Source organism: Ictidomys tridecemlineatus, chromosome X, assembly GCF_052094955.1.
Source record: "Ictidomys tridecemlineatus isolate mIctTri1 chromosome X, mIctTri1.hap1, whole genome shotgun sequence".
NCBI classification, from domain to species: domain Eukaryota; kingdom Metazoa; phylum Chordata; class Mammalia; order Rodentia; family Sciuridae; genus Ictidomys; species Ictidomys tridecemlineatus.
This window is the reverse complement of record NC_135493.1, coordinates 54,121,540-54,139,857: the sequence shown is the minus strand read 5'-3', so window position 1 is coordinate 54,139,857 and position 18,318 is coordinate 54,121,540. Positions and strand designations below refer to the sequence as shown.

At 31.9% G+C, this 18,318-nt stretch overlaps 1 protein-coding gene across 15 annotated transcripts in view; it reads right to left on the bottom strand.

Moving 5' to 3' along the window:
• The window catches only part of Diaph2 (diaphanous related formin 2), an 802,473-nt gene that overhangs the window by 372,615 nt on the left and 411,540 nt on the right, over positions 1-18,318 (bottom strand). For all 15 annotated transcript variants that reach the window (XR_013431759.1, XR_013431758.1, XR_013431757.1 and 12 more), the window contains one exon: positions 11,203-11,332. Coding sequence is in view for 5 of the 15 variants with exons in the window: in XM_040283678.2 (XP_040139612.1) it covers positions 11,203-11,332 (130 nt within the window). In the remaining 10 variants the exon portion in view is untranslated. The remainder of the gene's footprint in view (positions 1-11,202; positions 11,333-18,318) is intronic.

The following is an 18,318-nucleotide window of genomic DNA, read 5'->3' as shown; positions in this document are numbered from 1 at the left end:
TTCACTACCCATGTCACATCCCAAATAAAATACATATTTAAGTCCTACATCGTTCCTGACTCCTATCCTTTTTAGTTTCACTAATATAGCTCCTTAGTTTATACTAAAATTGGAGGTTCCAGATCTTGAAGGATATTATAAAGCAAATATTTGACTGTATTATTAAAGAGTTCCAATTGTGTCTGTAAATCATTTAAAAAGAAAAACCCTTTCAAGGTTAGCAATATGTTTCTTTCTGGTGGTTGTTCCACATTCATTACTTAGTTAAGACTTGACAATATGGAGAGTTCTACAAAAGAGATGCATGGATTTAAAAAAAAAAGAGTGAAAGAGAAAAAAATTTAAAATCAGTGATGATTTTTGTGTATTCCTCCCCAGGAGAGAACTATATAAACCATGTAATAGCTTTGGTACTAGACCAAGTGTAATTCAAGATTAGTTGGTTATCTGTATGCAGATGGAGTTTATTAGGTATGTACTGGAAATTCACTATTCTAAACTTTATGTTGGTAAACAGCATTTTCCAAGTGAAGCAATTAGGTGGGCTGGCATTTGGCTCACTTACTTTGGAAAGAAAAGCTGTCTAACTTCATTGTTAGCAATGCAAAATGTTAGAGATGTGCTGCTTACTGTCACACTGCAATGGTGTCAGGCCTTTGAAGATGTTACCCCAATCTTAACTCAAAATCCTTGTTGGTAACTGTTGACCCCGCTGTCCACTTTTTTTTGTGGATAGCAGGGTCAAACAGTGGATAGTGCTATCAACTATCCACACAATCTCTACTAAGATTTAAACTGTGTCCACTTCCTGAAATTACCTGCCTATTTTAACTATATTGAGAATAATTACATTTCTTTATATGAAAATATAATCAAAATATAGGCATATACATCAGTCTTCCTTCTTGAAAAAAAGCTGTAGTTTACAAGTACATATTTGGGTATATGCTGAAGAAACTTTCAACATTCACAGTGTGAACTTGAGCACTTTCTTTGAATTTTCCAAACTTAGTCTCTTTTTCTAGAAAACCATACTTAATATAATACCTGGTACTTGGTAAACTCTTGTGAAATAATAGTAGTTATTATTGTGACTATTAGTTATCAGAAGTTGTATAACTAAGTGAATAAACAGTGCCTGACATTCACATTAGCTTTGGGTTTTCTGCTACAAACACTAGCAGAATCTACTCCTTTAAAATGAACTAAAAAGAAAATGGTTTGTTATCATTTTTAATAATATTTTCAAACTATTTTTGTTTGTCCCTAAACTTTATCATCAATTATTTAGACTATTCAATTAAATTCTACATGCATTTTCTTTTCTTCTATGTTTATACATGCTAAGGACAAAGACCCTAACAAAACAAGACGTTGGAACTTTGATGATCAGCATTTTAATATAAGATGATTTTTCCATCAAAAATTGGAGATGTAATTAAAAATGAGATGAGCCTTTATGATTATATAATATTCCTGAAAGACTCCAAAATGAGAAACAGTATAAGAAAACATAAAGAAAATAATATTACTAACATCATAAACTATTTCAGAAAGTTTTATAATTTACTAAGTAAATTTTGATGTTTATTTATTTTTGGGTTTTGGCACTATGTATCAAACCAGGGCCTATGACTGAGCTACACCCTCTGTTACAAAACTTCATTTTAAAAGTGAGATTAAACAAGTCCAGTGTAGTGGTGCACACCTGTAATCCCAATGGCTCAGGAGGCAGAGAGAGACGCGAGCATCGTGGGTTCAAAGCCAGCCTAAGAAAATTACTGAGGCCTTAAGCTCAGCAAGACCCTGTCTCCAAATAAAATATAAAAAATGGCTGAGATGTGGCTCAGTGGTTAAGCATTCCTGGGTTTAATCTCTGGTACAAAAAAAAATTTTAATGAATAATGACACCAAACAATAAAAACCAGATCAAAATCAACTGAAATTAATATCATTATGCTAGTTTAAATAATATATTATTATTTATGTATAACACCTTTTCCCTAAGGCATTTTCACATTGAATATCTAATTTTGTTTTCCTAATTACCTTCAGAAAAAAAGTAGCCTAAAAATTACCAACTCTATTTTTCAAATTTCAAATGTGTACAAATGAGGTATTAGGAAAATGAAAGGTTTGATGGCCAAACTATGATCAAATAAGAAGTGGGTGACTTAGCTTAAACTAGAATGGGTATGTTATCATTCACATTAGCAGGTTTCTTTCAGATATGACTATACCAAAATCCTTTGCCACAGAGTTAGTTTCCAATAGGAGGCAAAGTTTCTTACTTACCCACTTCCATGAATCTACAAATCATGCCAGCTCCCTTTTATTTTACATGGAAATACTACTATTAAAAGAGTTTGGGTCATATACAATCAGCACATAGAAATGTTATATTTTCCACTTACTAAGCTTGTCCCCATCGACTTCTAAGATCCAAATTTCAGCAAAAGATTCTAGTTACTTTCAGGAAATCACAATAGCAGTGGTAGTCCCTAGGATATAGTCCTTGTAGTCAAGTTAGTTTTGAAATGCATAAAAAGTGGAAAATGTGGGCAACTGTTTAGGTAGTTCTTATGATTTTCTAATACTGATGCAAATTCCATAACCCTTATTTCCCTAAACTAGTCTCATGCTTATTGATTAATATATCAGAAGAACTGGTAGTGGTGAAAACTGCAGAAATGCAGCAAAGTTAAAGCAGTAGGTTCCACCTATTGGCATAGCAGTACAAAGGAGTCTTCATTCACAGAAAAATTTACCTTTTTTTTTTTTTAAAAAAAATGAGTTTGCTATGTCAGCAGAAATTTTGTTCTTTCTTCATTTCATCCATCTTCCCCTACTTCCCCCTTCACCTTGACCATACTATTCAACATCAGTCATTTAACCTCCTATATAAAATGTATCCCTGTTTTACATCAGGAGTCAATCAAATTAGAACACTTAATGTATGAAAATTTACATTCTTACAAGCTACCTTGAATACCTAATAAGATAAAACTGGCCAATATTATCATATGTTGTATTTCCTGACATTGAAGTAAAGACTCAATAATTAAAACAAAACAAAATAACAATGACAAGTTTTCTTGGTGGAAATTTTTAATTCAGAATGTGCTAAGGACACATTAGGATTGAATGACACATAAGACAACAATAGCATAATATTGCTGATAACATTGATAACAACTATGGTAAAGACCACTGTGATCTTTAAATGGTATATAATGTGGTTGATAGGTGTATTTTTTGTTTCATTTTTTTTTAAGAAAGCAAAACCATCTACTCTTAAAAATGCTTTGATAAAAGCCTTAAGTGTCATACACACAACTGCTGAAAAACAATAATTCTTTACAATAGCATCAAATCATCTTTGACAGCAGCTGCCTTTGACAGATGCATGTGATCATTGTAAAAAAGCATGCATAAAACTAAGAGAACCTTTTGAATTAATATATAGTTCTTTCCTCACTTTTCATAAGTCATCACACATTTTAAAATTTTGAATGACTGGCATTTTAAATATGCCTTGTTGAAGTCCAACATACACTCAGAGAAAGGTAAATAAGTAATTTGTTAAATGAATTTTCACAAGCCACATAGACCCATCAACCCAGCATTCAGACGGAGAAATAGAACATGGCCAGTCCCTGAAAAGCCCTCATATAATAACCAACCCCAAAAATAACTATTAATAATGATTGCTTTTGTTTTAACCACATTTTCCAAAGAATATTTTTTGAAGATATGTTTTTTTGTACCTGTTTCTTAAAATGTAAGAAGTAGAAATTCTATATCTACAAGTATAATTTAGGAATCCCAATACTTAAAAAGTTTCTTGATGGGTTAAAGAAAGAAGGCAGCTAGTTTTAGGTTGATATTGAGCAAGCATTCATAGACTGAATTTATTATGCCAATCTCAGTTTAACTATTCTTATAATACTTAAAAAATTATGCATTTTTAGGATGTCTTACTGTGTTGTCTTATTTTAAGGATACTTGGTTTAAAAATCTCTTAGAAGTGACTTGGTGAGAGTAAAGAAGAAAAATTATTAAAAACTGGAAAATTTTACATAAATATATATTTGATTTCCTAAACGTAATGGTATTTCCCTAAATTTTATAACATGTTTATGGAGTTCATATAATAGAATGCAATTAATTCAGCAAAAATGGTTTGAATTATTTTAAACAATATATACAAAAAAGTCCAAAGGAAGTAAAAATATTAACTTTTTAATTATAACGATGCAATAACACATGGATTTATTTTTATTTGGATTGCTTACATTTAAGTAAGGTCAAGAAATTCTACTGATATTTTGTCACATTTGTACATTATCATTCTGTGCTTTTAAGAAAATACGATTAGAACTCAAAGTTTGAATCTGTTAGGGAATCATAGAGATAGGCCCTGCAAGTTAAATTCTCTGAAAACACTAGGATTTTCTTCCAAAACTAAATTACTTTCCAATGAAAATACCAGTACACAAAATACATTTTTTTTCAGGAAGGCATTAGAATAAAAGATACTAGCTGTTTAAACAGTTAGTTACACATGATATTGGGACAATCAGCTCCTATTAAATTCTATGAGACTTGGATGTTACTTAGTACACCATGAACCTCTAATGGTTGCCATTAAGTTTAGGTCCTCTCCATTATTAATTCAATTTTTTCAAATTTTAACTTTCTCTTTGAAAGGAATAAAACATTGTACATGAAATATTATGAAGTCCCACTGTTCTCCTCATTCTAACTTACCTTATTTTCCCTCTTGCATTTATAGAGAACAATAATTGTTAGACTGCTATTTTCTATTTGTCAACTTCCCACAATGTCTTATTTTGAAATATGCCTGTTGTACTAAAATGATTTGCTATTATTCAATTTAAAGAGCATTTATTAAGCACTTTGTCCTGGAAAGCTGTGCTAGCACAGAGACTGTAAGGACAAAAAGGACATAGCCCTTGAAACTAAGGAATTAAATCCAGGAGGTATAGATAGAAGCAAACAATTTAAAAAATGCTAATGTGGTATATGTTATATTACCAATAAGGTTACCATATAGCTATTTACACAAGGGAAGAAGTAATTCTGTCCAAATAGAGCTAGAGAGAGGACCAACAACTACATAGAGGAATAGCATTTATAATTCCAGGGGTTTTTTTTCTAGTTCAGTATTTACTTTCTTTTTTTCCAATATTGGAGCATGTATCTCTGTTGTATATTTTAAACCACAAAGGAAGTACAAATGTAGCTGAAATATAAATTTTATATATATGTATATGTGTGTGTGTGTGTGTGTGTGTGTATATATATATATATATATATATATATATATATAAATAAATGTTAGGGTCTACAAACATATACTAACCTACCATCAAGCTGTATGATCTTGGGAAATTCCTTCATCATTCTGGGTCTCCCCTTTTACAGGAATGAGATCATCTCCAAAGCTTTAACCAGCTCTGAAATTTCTGAAAACAAATTATTTTTTCCCTTTCCCTCTCCTTTCATAGTGTTACAATTTTATTTTTATTTTTTTCCTGAAGTTTCCACTACATTTTTCATAATCTGAATTTTCATCATTAATTATTCTGTGTAGAAGTCAGAATAGATAAACAGTTAATGCTTTACTAATATGCTATAGAAATGTGGCAGTTATTGAAAGGAATAGCTGACTGTTAAAATTTATAATAATTCAATTCACAAGAAATTAATACACTTCATAGCAAAGTTACTTAGTTCTTATCCTATAGGATGGTACTAATTTAACTAAAGTGAAACCTATTTTGGATTTATGCAGAATGTTAGGATTAATAGTGCCTTCAAATACATTAATATAATTTTTCCCCTATTGAATGAAATAGTTTTAATTAAACTTTACTAACCCTTTTGGTCTAATCCCTCAAGCTGACCTATAAAACAGTAAAAGTTTAAATGAAACTATGAAAATCCTCAAAGCTGAAAGTTAACGTGATAGCCACAGGGGGTAGAAATAAAGGAATTATCAAATATATCTAATAATCCAGAAATAATCTATGTAATATATACCTACTGCATATAAACTTACAAATATTCATAAACACACATAATCTTTAAAGTTAATCAATGGAAGAAAGGTAATTGTGGCTTATCACAAGTATTTTCATTGTTTTAAAGGCATTGGAGTCTTTATAGCAACCTTTTTTTCTCTAAGGACTCATTGATATGTCAATCATGAATAAAAGGACCTGTAGATTTATAATTTAACCAGAAATAAAATGACCAGAGCAATGCCATTGTATTAATTTTTCTTGTAATGAAGTTGCATTAAACTATTTACTTCTGAACATCCTAAGGGCTATGAGAATATCATTTTGAAGAAACTGAAGTACTCTCCTCTCTGACCCTGCCTGCCTGCCTCCCCTCTCCGTACAATAATAACTACCTAACTAAATGAACCAAAGTCAAAACAAAACTACTAATTCTCCAGGCAATACTTCCTATACTTTTCCCACCAAAGTATCCCTAATGGAAGAGAAGATTGAACAAGTGCCCCTAAGGATCTGCTGCAAGTGTGAAATTGCTTTGAAGTCATCTGTTTTAAATTAAAAACTCATGTGGATTTTGCATTCTATTCTATAATATATATCTGTTTTAATCTAAAAATTAGGTGTTTTCCTCCAATATCTTTGAGTTTCAGAACTCTAGGAAAATATGCTAAGTTTACAGCATGGCTTTGCACCTTCCAAGAAACACTCTTAAATTTATGAAGAAGAAAGGTAATTATAATTTTTTCCCATGGATCTTACATAATTCTTTCCTTTTGTTTACCTTTTACTTCAAGGTAGTATTTTGTTTGTTTTTGTTTGACTGAAAGAAAATTGACTTATTTGCTATACTAGATAGAATAGATCCTTTTTTCATACAAAGAAGTACTTTGATTCTACTAATCTTTAAAAAAGCATTGGTAGACATAACAATACTGTTCTTTAAATAATTAATTAAATTAGCTTTTTCTTATCTATTTCAGTTCACTTTTTTCTAAGAGACATTTTTGTGGTTGTTTTTGACAAAATGAGGATTCCATTTCACAAGTAGTCCATTATCCAATAAAATGAATTATATAATGTTAATCTAATTTTATTTTCACAGGTAGAGTGTGAATATTATACATACAGTATATTATGCACAGTACTGAGGGTGGGATCCTGGACTCATATGGGGCTAAAAGGTATATTAAGCAAGAAAGAAGAGTTCAACTCAAATAACAAGGAAAAACATTAACTATAAATAAGAGGTAAGTGGTTTGAACTTTCACTATATTTTGTTTCTTCCTGCAGACTAAATTCAAAAATACTTTCTCCTAAGGCTTTGGGAAAAAACTTTAAAAAGAAAAGAAAAAAATGGATTCTGAACAGTGATTTGACAAATGATAGTCAGTTTCCTTAGAGGACAAGGCAGGTGAGATTTCCAGGCAGAGGATGCAGCATAAAATTGTATACAGAGACAGGATATTATAAAGGTATAAAAACAGCTCAAGAGAATATATGTCTCAGTACAATGAAATGAAAAGTAGGAGGAAATGAAAGAGGGATGCAAGCAGGCAGAATGTGCTTAAGAACTTTTCGAGTTGTGAACTCTGAGTTTGAATTTCATAGGAAAAAGAAATAACTAGACAAAAAAAAAAAAAAACTTGAGAATGGGGATTGCTACATCCCAAACAGTGGGATAGAAAGAGGATTTTTGGCAACAGTCTTTTGAATACACTGTCAGGAAGAATGCAAAAATGCAGAAATAAACAAAGCACAATAGACATATTTGGCTCTTGAAATAGGAAGAAAGAACTTGGTGATATTATAAAAGAAAAATTAAAAAGGATTTAACAAAAACGCAAGAAGAAGGAAAAAACAAATAAAACTGAATATATTCTTGTCTAAGATTGGAAGAAATTTATGACTGCCTTAAGATTATTCCCTTCTAATAAGACAATAAAAATAACCATCATATTCTTAGTAGTATAACAACTGCTTCTATAATACTAAACATAGAGATATAGAGACAGTTGTATACTATTTGTATGTGTAAACTCATATAATCTTATTGTTACTTTCATTCCCTTTTTACAGATGAGGAAACGAAAATTTGGAAGCTCAAGTTTATAGAGGTAGTAAATAACAGGGCTAGGATTAGAAATTTGTAATATATAACTAAAAAGACTGTGCTCTAGAGTCTACCTTTATCATTAGCAATAACAGGTCAAAGTACATGAATTTTTTTCATATCTCTATAGCAGTTCAAAACACCCACATATAAATGCTATATTTATAAATATAGTCCTAAATGAGTCATTAGGCAACTTAATCACTGGTAAAATACCAAGGGTACTTACACAAACTTACATGGCTATAGTATCACCAGTAGATATTATCTTTTGGGACCTAGTCCATGGTTGACCAAAACATGTGGTGCATGACTGTATGGTTATATAATTATTATAATACCTATAGTATATAAATAGATACAAGCACACACTGCTGTAATTTGAATGTGTTCTCCAAAAAACATGTAGGTGGGGCCTAATGAAAGAAGTTGAGGTCCACCATCATGAATGCATTAATGTTGATTGTAAAGGGGCATGAGACCATAAGTTCAAGCTCTTGTTCTCTCTCACCATGTGATGAGTTCTACCACATTATGATACAGTAAGATGGCGCTCACTATATTACATGCAGCCCCTTGATGTTGAACTTCCCAGCCTACAGAACTACAAGAAACAATCCTACTCTTTATAAATTACCGGTTTGAAGTATTCCATCATGGCAACATGAAACAGACACACACACAGACACACACATACACACACACACACACACACAATTATTAGAGGTTTAGATGCTGACACAAGCTTTATTATCTATTTCACTTCAGTCATTGCAGATTTTGTGACTAAAAACATGTATTTATAAAAGATATATTCATATAAAATATTTTTCATATAAGAATTAAAAATTATCATCACAAAACTAATCGTGAAACTTTTATCTGAATATATTATTGATGTACTTCCTTCTAAATTTTTTTTTTTTACTTTTACTTTTTGTGCTAGAGATTGAACCCAGAGGCACATAACCACTAAACCACATCCCCCTTAGCTTTTTTTCTTGATACAGGATCTCACTAAGCTGATTATGTGCTTCCTAAATTGCTGAGGCTGGCATTAAAGTCATGATCCTCCTGACTATGCCTCATGAGCCATTGGGATTAGAGGTGTGAACCACTGCACCTGGCCCAAAATCTTTTCAAAACTGTTTCAACGTATTAAACAGAATTTAGGAAACATAATGTGATAAAGGGCAATCAAAAAGCAATAGTGGCACCAAAATGATCTAAATTCAAAACTGGTCCTATTTGAGGCATTTCATAGTATTTAAATTACAATACAATATTAAAGCATTGTGATTATTCCACATTAGTCACATTTTAGTATATACGCTTTAATCACAGGCTTTTTTTTTTTTAATTTATACCAAGGTTGAACCTAGTGGCGCTCAACCACTGAGCCACATGCCCAGCTTTTTATTTTTTTATAATTTCAGACATCTCCAGCCCTTTAAAATATATATATATATATATATATATATATATATATATATATATAAGAGAGAGAGAGAGAGAGAGAGAGAGAGAGAGAGAGAGAATGAATCTCTCACTAAGTTCCTGAGGGCCTAGCAAAATTGGTGAGGGTGGCTTTGAACTTGGGATCCTCCTGCCTCAGCCCCCCAAGCAGCTGGGATTATAGGTTTATCAATCATACCCAACTACAAAGGCATATTTTTAAATACAAGTGTCAAGATACAGAAGTTCTTTAGAAAGCAATTGCCAGAAAGCTAGTATTATGATAGTAGAAAATATAATTTTCAGTCATACAGAGAGTTTTCTTAAAATAAAGAAAGAATACACATAGCACTATGGATTTGTACCTTGTATTCTACTGTCATTCTGCTCTGTGAAACAAAAAACAAAATACACTGGGGTTCATGGTCTATTTGATTGATAAAACCAAAACAGCAAAGATTACCACAACCCACACTAAACAAACAAAATTCTAGGTTTCATGGAATCACTTTTTTTCCTTCAAAGGACACAAACAGGTTTATATGGTCTGAAATAAATTTGGGAAACACACACTTTTGAGCTCTGAAAGTCCTCAGAGTTATAAAATGAATAATTCCATTCTATAATACAATGCAATACAATTTCAAATATAAGATTTATGGGACATTCTCTTATTTAAAAGGCAAAATATATAATTTCATCCTCAGAAAATGTAGCCTTGATCTAACCTCCTATTACTTTTTAATCTCTTACAGGAGTAAATAATACAAAAAGACAAGGCTAATTACTTCAAATTAAAATCTTAGAAGCATTATCACTTTCCCCATTGTGTTCTTCACTGGTGCCAAGCACTGCTAACTGATGCCTTGCTGCCTGCAACATCAGGCTGAGACTCATTAGGCTGTCAATGAAGTTTCTGAGATGCTTACTTTATTGCTCCAGCCTTACTGTCAACTATTTCTCTCACTTGATCTAAAACATTCTACTACTGTGCCTTGCTCAGCTTATTTTCTCTTTAAAAATACAAGCCCCTTTCTATGCCTTTAAAACTCTATCCCTCATATTTTAACTCCTAACCTCTTCCATAAAAACTTCTCTAATCAAAACATTCAAAATTACTCTCTTCTGCATTTCAACTACAAGATATTATTTTTCATGTACCCTTCTCATATTCATCCTTTTTCTTATCAGTTACTCATGTGGATGTGTGTATATACATGATTATTTTCCTCAACTTTAAGATTTTAAACACAAAGAACAAGGGTTCTATGATCATTTTCAAATCACTAAAAGATACCATACTACATATAACATAAAATGCCCTTAATTGCTTATCAAATTAAAGAATGAACATATTGTCTGACGATACATATGAATACTTTAATAACAGTAATGTTACAAAAAGAAGACAAAAACAGGCTATTAAAATGTACAACACTATCAAATACATACTAACGAAAACTATCTCCTGCATTTCTTATATCAGTGAACAAACAAAACTATTTTTATGATTAATGTTTATAAATTCTTTAATATTATCATTTAATATGTAGACCAGGGATAGTTTCAAAGCAGTTCTAAATCAATTACCTTTGCTTGCACTTTCTACATGCTCCAATTCTTCAGGAAATTTCAGGATGTCTCGGTATTTTTCCTCACAAATTTCAGCAATAAAATGCAAAAGGGTTGTTTTTTGATCTGCTGATTTAGTATCTCTAATCTGGAAGGAAACAACAAGAAACATTTAAGTAATTTTTTTTAGTAATTTAAATGGACTTTTTAAAGTGGAACAAATGAATGAGTGAATTCAATTCATTACAACTCACTTAATTTTTTTTAAAAACTCAGGGGCAGATTGTTAATGGGGTCTAGTGGCAAAGATGTGGAGTTTAAAACAAGCACCACATTATAAAAGCAAGAAATATGACCAACAAATGTGCCAAATTAAACCTTAATATATATTTTTTTCAATGTCTGCATCATTATAGGAAATGAACTATTCTTTTCATGAGAGAAAAGCATTCATTTAAGTATTTATAGTAATAGTCTAAGTTAATGTGTGTTTATGTTAGCAGCATTCTGTTCTTTGCTTATTACAAAAATATATTCTTAAAAGCTGGATTCATTTGTGAAATTGTATTTATTTCTATCCATCATTGATGTAAATTAATGTAAGAATAAGTACATTTTACCCTTCTTTACTTGCATGGGCCATCAGACAATAATTCTCAAGACTGCTCTTTTCAGAATTATAAAAGGAATCTGACCACACAATTGTGATAACATGAAATATTTTCTGTCTCTGCTTACATATTACATTGATTTTTCAGAGAAACCAGGTTAAACATGTCACAGTTATAAAAATAAAAAAAAATCTTTAATGTGTATATGAGATTCTAGTGCCTTCTTGAATATAATTTATAATACACTAAGCTGCAAAAGAAATCAAGGATTTACTTAGAAGCAAAGCATAAATACAGCATAAAATATCAAATTTTTTTTCATTCTATTGGATGTTTTAATTCTATAATCCTTAGATGATGGGTTAAAGATTACTCTGTTTAAGATAAATGAACATTCTTCACAAACAGGTTTATGAAAAGACTGCACAGGATATTTAGCTAATTATAGAGTAAATTAATCCTCATTGTTTTAGTGACTAAGAAAAAAAATAGTGCTTAATAAATCAGGCCCTTACTGAATCTATTTTGTACTATAGCTTTTAATCTCAAGGCTGCAAAAATACAAATGGCCAGGGGATTCATAATATTGATAGTTCTAATGGTCTTAAATATTTCTTTTAGAATTTCTAGGATTGCCTTATCCCATGTAGGTAAAATGTTTGAAATTTGGCATTAGCACACAGATCCTCTAAGTACTTTTAAATACTTAAAGATAGAACAACACACCTCAAGGACAAGGTATAAGAACAAAAAACAATACAAACCTCAAGGGCAATTTGTATTTAAGTAAAGCCAGCTGCTATTGAGTACTCAATGTGGGGGGGCTCTCATTCCTGACAAAGGGTCTTTATCTGAGATTAGGGTGCTATCTGTGTATAAAGTACATCATTTTCAGAATATATTGGACATTTCAAATAATAAGAAAATTAACAGTTTCTTTTTTTCTTAAAAAATTAGCTAACCTCATAAATCCTAAAATCCTAAAAACAACAGGCGCTTAGAGAAACTCAGGTACATCTTCCTAAAGGCAGGAAAGTGATCTATGTTTTACTTGGTTGAGAACCAAACAAAAATAACTAACAAAGAACAAAATACTAAACAATACTATAAACCCACCATGTTTTTTAATTACACTAAATATACATCACATTCTGGTTGGGATGGGGTTGTGGCTCAGTGTTAGAGTGATTGCCTAGCATGCTAGCATGAGGCACTGGGTGCCATCCCCAGCACCACCTTAAAAAAAAAAAAAACTAAATAAACAAAATGAAGGTATTGTGTCCATTTACAACTAAAAATATTTTTTAAAACACACTATGTTTTTTTAAAAACTACACATAACTAATACTGGAAACATGGAAACAGAAAAATGACATTCTGCTCATGTGTCAATTTTATGGGTGATATTCTTCTTTTTCTTTCTCATGGGTGTTATCATTTTACATTAAAAAAATTTAGCTTCTGACATATATTTATAAAGAGTTTAATTTTCAGAAAATTTTTTATTAAAATATTCAGTATCAGTGTCATTAACGACTTAATTTCTTATGAAATTAAGTAGAGTCAATGGTCACAATTTAAAAAGATAAATGAAGCATAACATTTTCAGTGAAGTAAATATCTTAGTATCTGATGAAATCAGAAAGGCTCATTCACAGAGAATACATGTGCTTTTTGGAATCATAATATTCCTTTCAAAGCACAGGCAAATGTGGCCAACCACCTGTCTGGTCAAGCTGAGAAGAATCTTCATTTGTCTGGAAGTGAAACTGCTTAATTTGAATTGCAATTTTTATTTTTATTTTTTTGAGAGAGAGAGAAAATTTTTTAATATTTATTTTTTAGTTTTCGGTGGACACAATATCTTTATTTTTTTAATTTTTATGTGGTGCTGAGGATCGAACCCAGCACCCCACACATTCCAGGTGAGCACGCTACTTACTGTTTGAGCCACATCCCCAGCCCAATTTATAATTTAAAAAAATTCACACAGTCCATTTTAATGTTTCAAACTGACAGAAAATCATGACAAATAAACTATTATTTTAAATCTTTATGTGTATGACCCTTAAACCAAGTATTTTAAAATAAATACATAATACTAAATTATAACAGAACAGAATTTTTCCTTAGTGAAGTACATTTACTTTTTATTATCATGTCTTCCGTCTCTCTTACCTAGTCTATATCATTCAGATACTAGCTATTGTCTCTTTCCAAGGCCCTATTGTGTTGTTCAATGTCAGCACAAAAGGCAACTAAAAAAGATTCACTTTCATCAATTCTACTAGTTAATGACATTTACCCAATAATTTGCTCTTGCAAGTGTACTAGCTGGATATAAATACCTCTTGGGGCACAGCAAAAGTAATTCAATCTGAGTAGGTACAAAATCACTTCCAAAGTGTTTGGGATGGTTTATTAGGAAATAAAATTGATTACCATTTGATACCTGATTAATTTGAAGTCATGTTAAAATTTTACATTAACATCAAATATCCAAACAGTGCTTGCCAAGGTTGCCTAAGTCTTATTGAAGACTATACAGTAAGCATTTCAAGGTTTTCTCTAGCCAGAAGCAAATCTCTTTCTTCCTTTCACTGTTAGGCAGCCCACAAGACAGACACTTGACTAAGGGAGCAGAAGGATGAACATAATAGCCACTCCTGCTGCTTTCAGTCTGATTACAACTCTCCATCTTGTATACATTTTCCAACAAAAAGCACACATACAGCAGTTTCAGAAATTAAGCATTTTTGAAAAAGCAAAAAACATTTATATTATTTTAAAAAATGACTCACCCACAAATTAAAACAGTGAGAAGAGTGAGTCACTGTTTTAACTGACAAAGTACCACCAGCTAATAAACCAAGTAGTGATTTTCATTGTAATCATCTGACCAATAAATGTTACCCATAAAGATTAATAACTGAATTTAAATTAATTATATCTACCTGATCTTTAATAACTTTATGCAATGGTACATGAATACAAAATACCTTTAATACAACAATACCTATTTCTAAAACTAATTCTGATTATTTCTCTTTTTTAAAGGAATATGAATGCTGTGTAAGAAATAATAACTTTTCCGAACATAAATATATTATTACAACTTTTGTTGGGCACATAGCAGAATATCTGAATAAATAATAGACCCTTAAGAAATTTCTTTATTCTAAATACCCTATTCAAGTTTGAAAATCATCAGTCTTCCCATAATTCTAAAATTGGCTGTTTGAGTACACAGAAACCAGCATGCAGCCAGACAGTCCAACACAACATTTTAATGATCTACGTCAGTCACACTCCATCTTTCTGTGAAGGACCCCTCCTGTAGGTAATTTTCCCTTCAGCTAAGATTTAAGCCTATTTCTTCTTGCTTTGTCCTCGGTGTGAACTGAAAATAACTGGTCACTATCCAGAGTCAAGTATGCTTCTCATTGGTCCTGATCTCTAAACTGAACCAAATAAATGCAGGTATTTCAACTTCTCCACATAGACACTATTCTTCAAATGTTTAATTTTTTTCACAGTGATTAAGACCCATTCAAAATTTCCATTGCAAAGGCTGCTGTCATCTACTGGGAAATAAGGCAAACTTCTTGGTTTTCCATATAAGACCCACTGTGAGAAGATCTTTCTCTGTTTTTCTAACCTGCTTCCTGCTGCTTTCAGTCTGATTACAACTCCCTAAACACATACCACAGTTTCATACTACTGTGCTCTTCTTGCACAGTTCCTTTGTCTAAATGTCCTCCCATATCTCTCTCTGTTTTTTTTTCTGTCAAGTAAATAACTTTACAGTTGAATACTACCCAAGTATCACCTCATTTCTATAGAATTCGCTATCTTAGGAGTGACTTAGGACTTTTTAGATCATCTTCTACTCTGTAAACATTTCAACATGGTAGTTTCTTGTACTCAATATGAGCTCTATCAAGGGGAGACTCTCTGTTTATACACCCACCCACCCCCACACACACAGTACCTAGGATAATTCTAGAACCTACTAGGCAGTCAATAAATGTGTATGAAAGAAGTTTTTCTCCACATAAAAATCCCTCGTGTGTAGTATAAAGTAATACTTTTAAATTTTACTCTTGTTTTTATGCCCACACACACGTTGACTACAGAGGGAAGCTTCTCCAGGACACCATATGTGCTAATAGTGGTGGAAGTGAATTCTAGAATAAGTTATAATTTTTCCCACTGTGAGTTGGAGACTGTACTTAATACTAGAGATAAGAGATAAATAATAAAGTATGGTACCTTTAAAGCTTCCAGTTCAGAATTTAGTGGAAATTATAAAATTATATAGAAAAGACATGGTATAAAAGTAATTTAGTGGCAAATTTCAAAGACTAGTAAAATTAAATATGATAACTAGGGGGTTAGGGTTGTGGCTCAGCGGTAGAGTACTTGTTCAACATGTGTGAGGCACTGGGTTTGATCCTCAGAACCATATAAAAATAAATAAATAAAATATTGTGTTCATCTACAACTAAAAAATATTACAATAGGCGCACAAAAGGGCAAAGACAAACTTGAGAGTCATTGGGGGCAGCAGGATTTATTCAATGAATGATGGTACAAGAAAAAGGGAAAAAAGATTCCAAAAGCTTTAAAGTCATTATGATTAAAAGAATGATGTATTATGCCCAGAAAAGGAAAATGATGATTCTAGAGTGAGCTGGCTTTTAGAAAGGAGATGTCAGTAATATTTTAAATATATTTTTAGTTGGTGATAGACCTTTATTGTATTCACTTATTTATATATAGTGCTGAGAATTAAACCCAGTACCTCACACATGCCAAGCGAGCACTCTACCACTAAGTCATGAACCCAGCCCCTGTCAGTAATATTTTAAACAGAGGTATCAGCTATGTAGACACACTGTCTTGAGAAAGTGGTCATGAACTCTCTTTCTGCTTCATTGTATCCAACATGATTTAACCATGCTATGGATCTTAAACACATATATGGCCATATCACTCCCTTCTTTAAAAAAATGTTAATGGGTCTCAAAAATTTACATAATACTAAATTTTCTGTTCACAATAATTATTGAGCACAGAATTTGCATTCAGCTGAAACCAAGTTTAAAGTTTGACTCTCCATTTCATAGTTCTATGATGCTGGGCTCATAAAAAACTGAATTATAAAATAGGCATTAAATAAGTACCAATGCTCACAGACACATTAATTGAAAGCAATAAGGATTCTACAGGTACTGGCACCCAACTATAATTCTATGAGCTTGGGAGGCTGAGACAAGAGGATCTCAAGTTCATTGCTACCCTCAGCAAATTAGTGAATCCCTATTTAACTTAGGGAGAACCTGCTTCAAAATAAAAATAAATACAAAAGACTGGGGATATGGCTCACTGGTTAAGTGATCCTGGGTTCAATTCCTGTTATCCCCCCCAAAATCTGAATAAGGTAATACATTATCATAACCACAATCATTATCTAAATTGGAAGTTACAAGAGCCTACCTTAGCTTCCCATCTTCACATAGAGTAAATCACCATCACTTAAGTCCCTGTATGGTGTGGTCCCCCTATTACAACTATGATTTCATGTTTGGTTTTATGCCTTTCCCACTCTCAGCTCTATTTTATCTAGGCCAGACACAACTAAAAGGTTTTTTTGTTGTTGTTTTGTTTTGGTCTGTCCTGTTCACTTTATCTATTCAGCATCTAGAATAATGGCACTCAATATGTATTTGTAGATTGCAAAAATGGGTGAAGATTTCTACCCAATTACTTGTGTTCCTTGTCAACTCAGAAGGCCCTCCTCTCTTCATTAGGAGGTAGCATATTACCTCCCTTAAATGGGGGAGGGGGACCAGCATTCATTACCCATCTACCAGGTGTCTATGTGTCAAGCACTTCGATAAGTGATTTATATCACTTTTCTTTTACATTCTTGATGCAATTCAGCAAGTTAGTTATTAATATGGTCATTTTAAAGGTAAGACATAGCACATAATCAGTTTAACCTAATTCACACCACGAATAAGGGTTACTGTAATTACCTGGTGTGGTTGCTTACACACACTGGGTATTTGATTCATACCTACAGGACTGCATTAAGATTCATGGGTTATGAAGAGGGGAAGGATCATTCAAAGGTAACAGGGTTACTAGTAAGGAGCCTTTCTAAACATCCCTGAATAGAATGAGTAATTCTGCTTTTGTTGTCTCAAAGTGGTTTATATATTCTAGTTATAGCATTGATCCAATTATATAATTCTGTTTAGACAATCAGTCTCATCCAACAGATTGTGACCTCCTGAAAAATTACGACTGTTATCAATTTTTTTACTAATGTTGAATGAATAAATACTATAGATAAGTCAAAGATGATTAGAGCTAATTTGATGATTAGAGAAATCTTTAGTGTCCTTCAAGCAATGTTGCAGTACAGTGCAAAGGATACAAAATTAAAAGGAATGGGTAGCCAGAGAGAGGAGGTAACATGTAAGGATAATTTATTCAAAATATTGACTGTGGATAA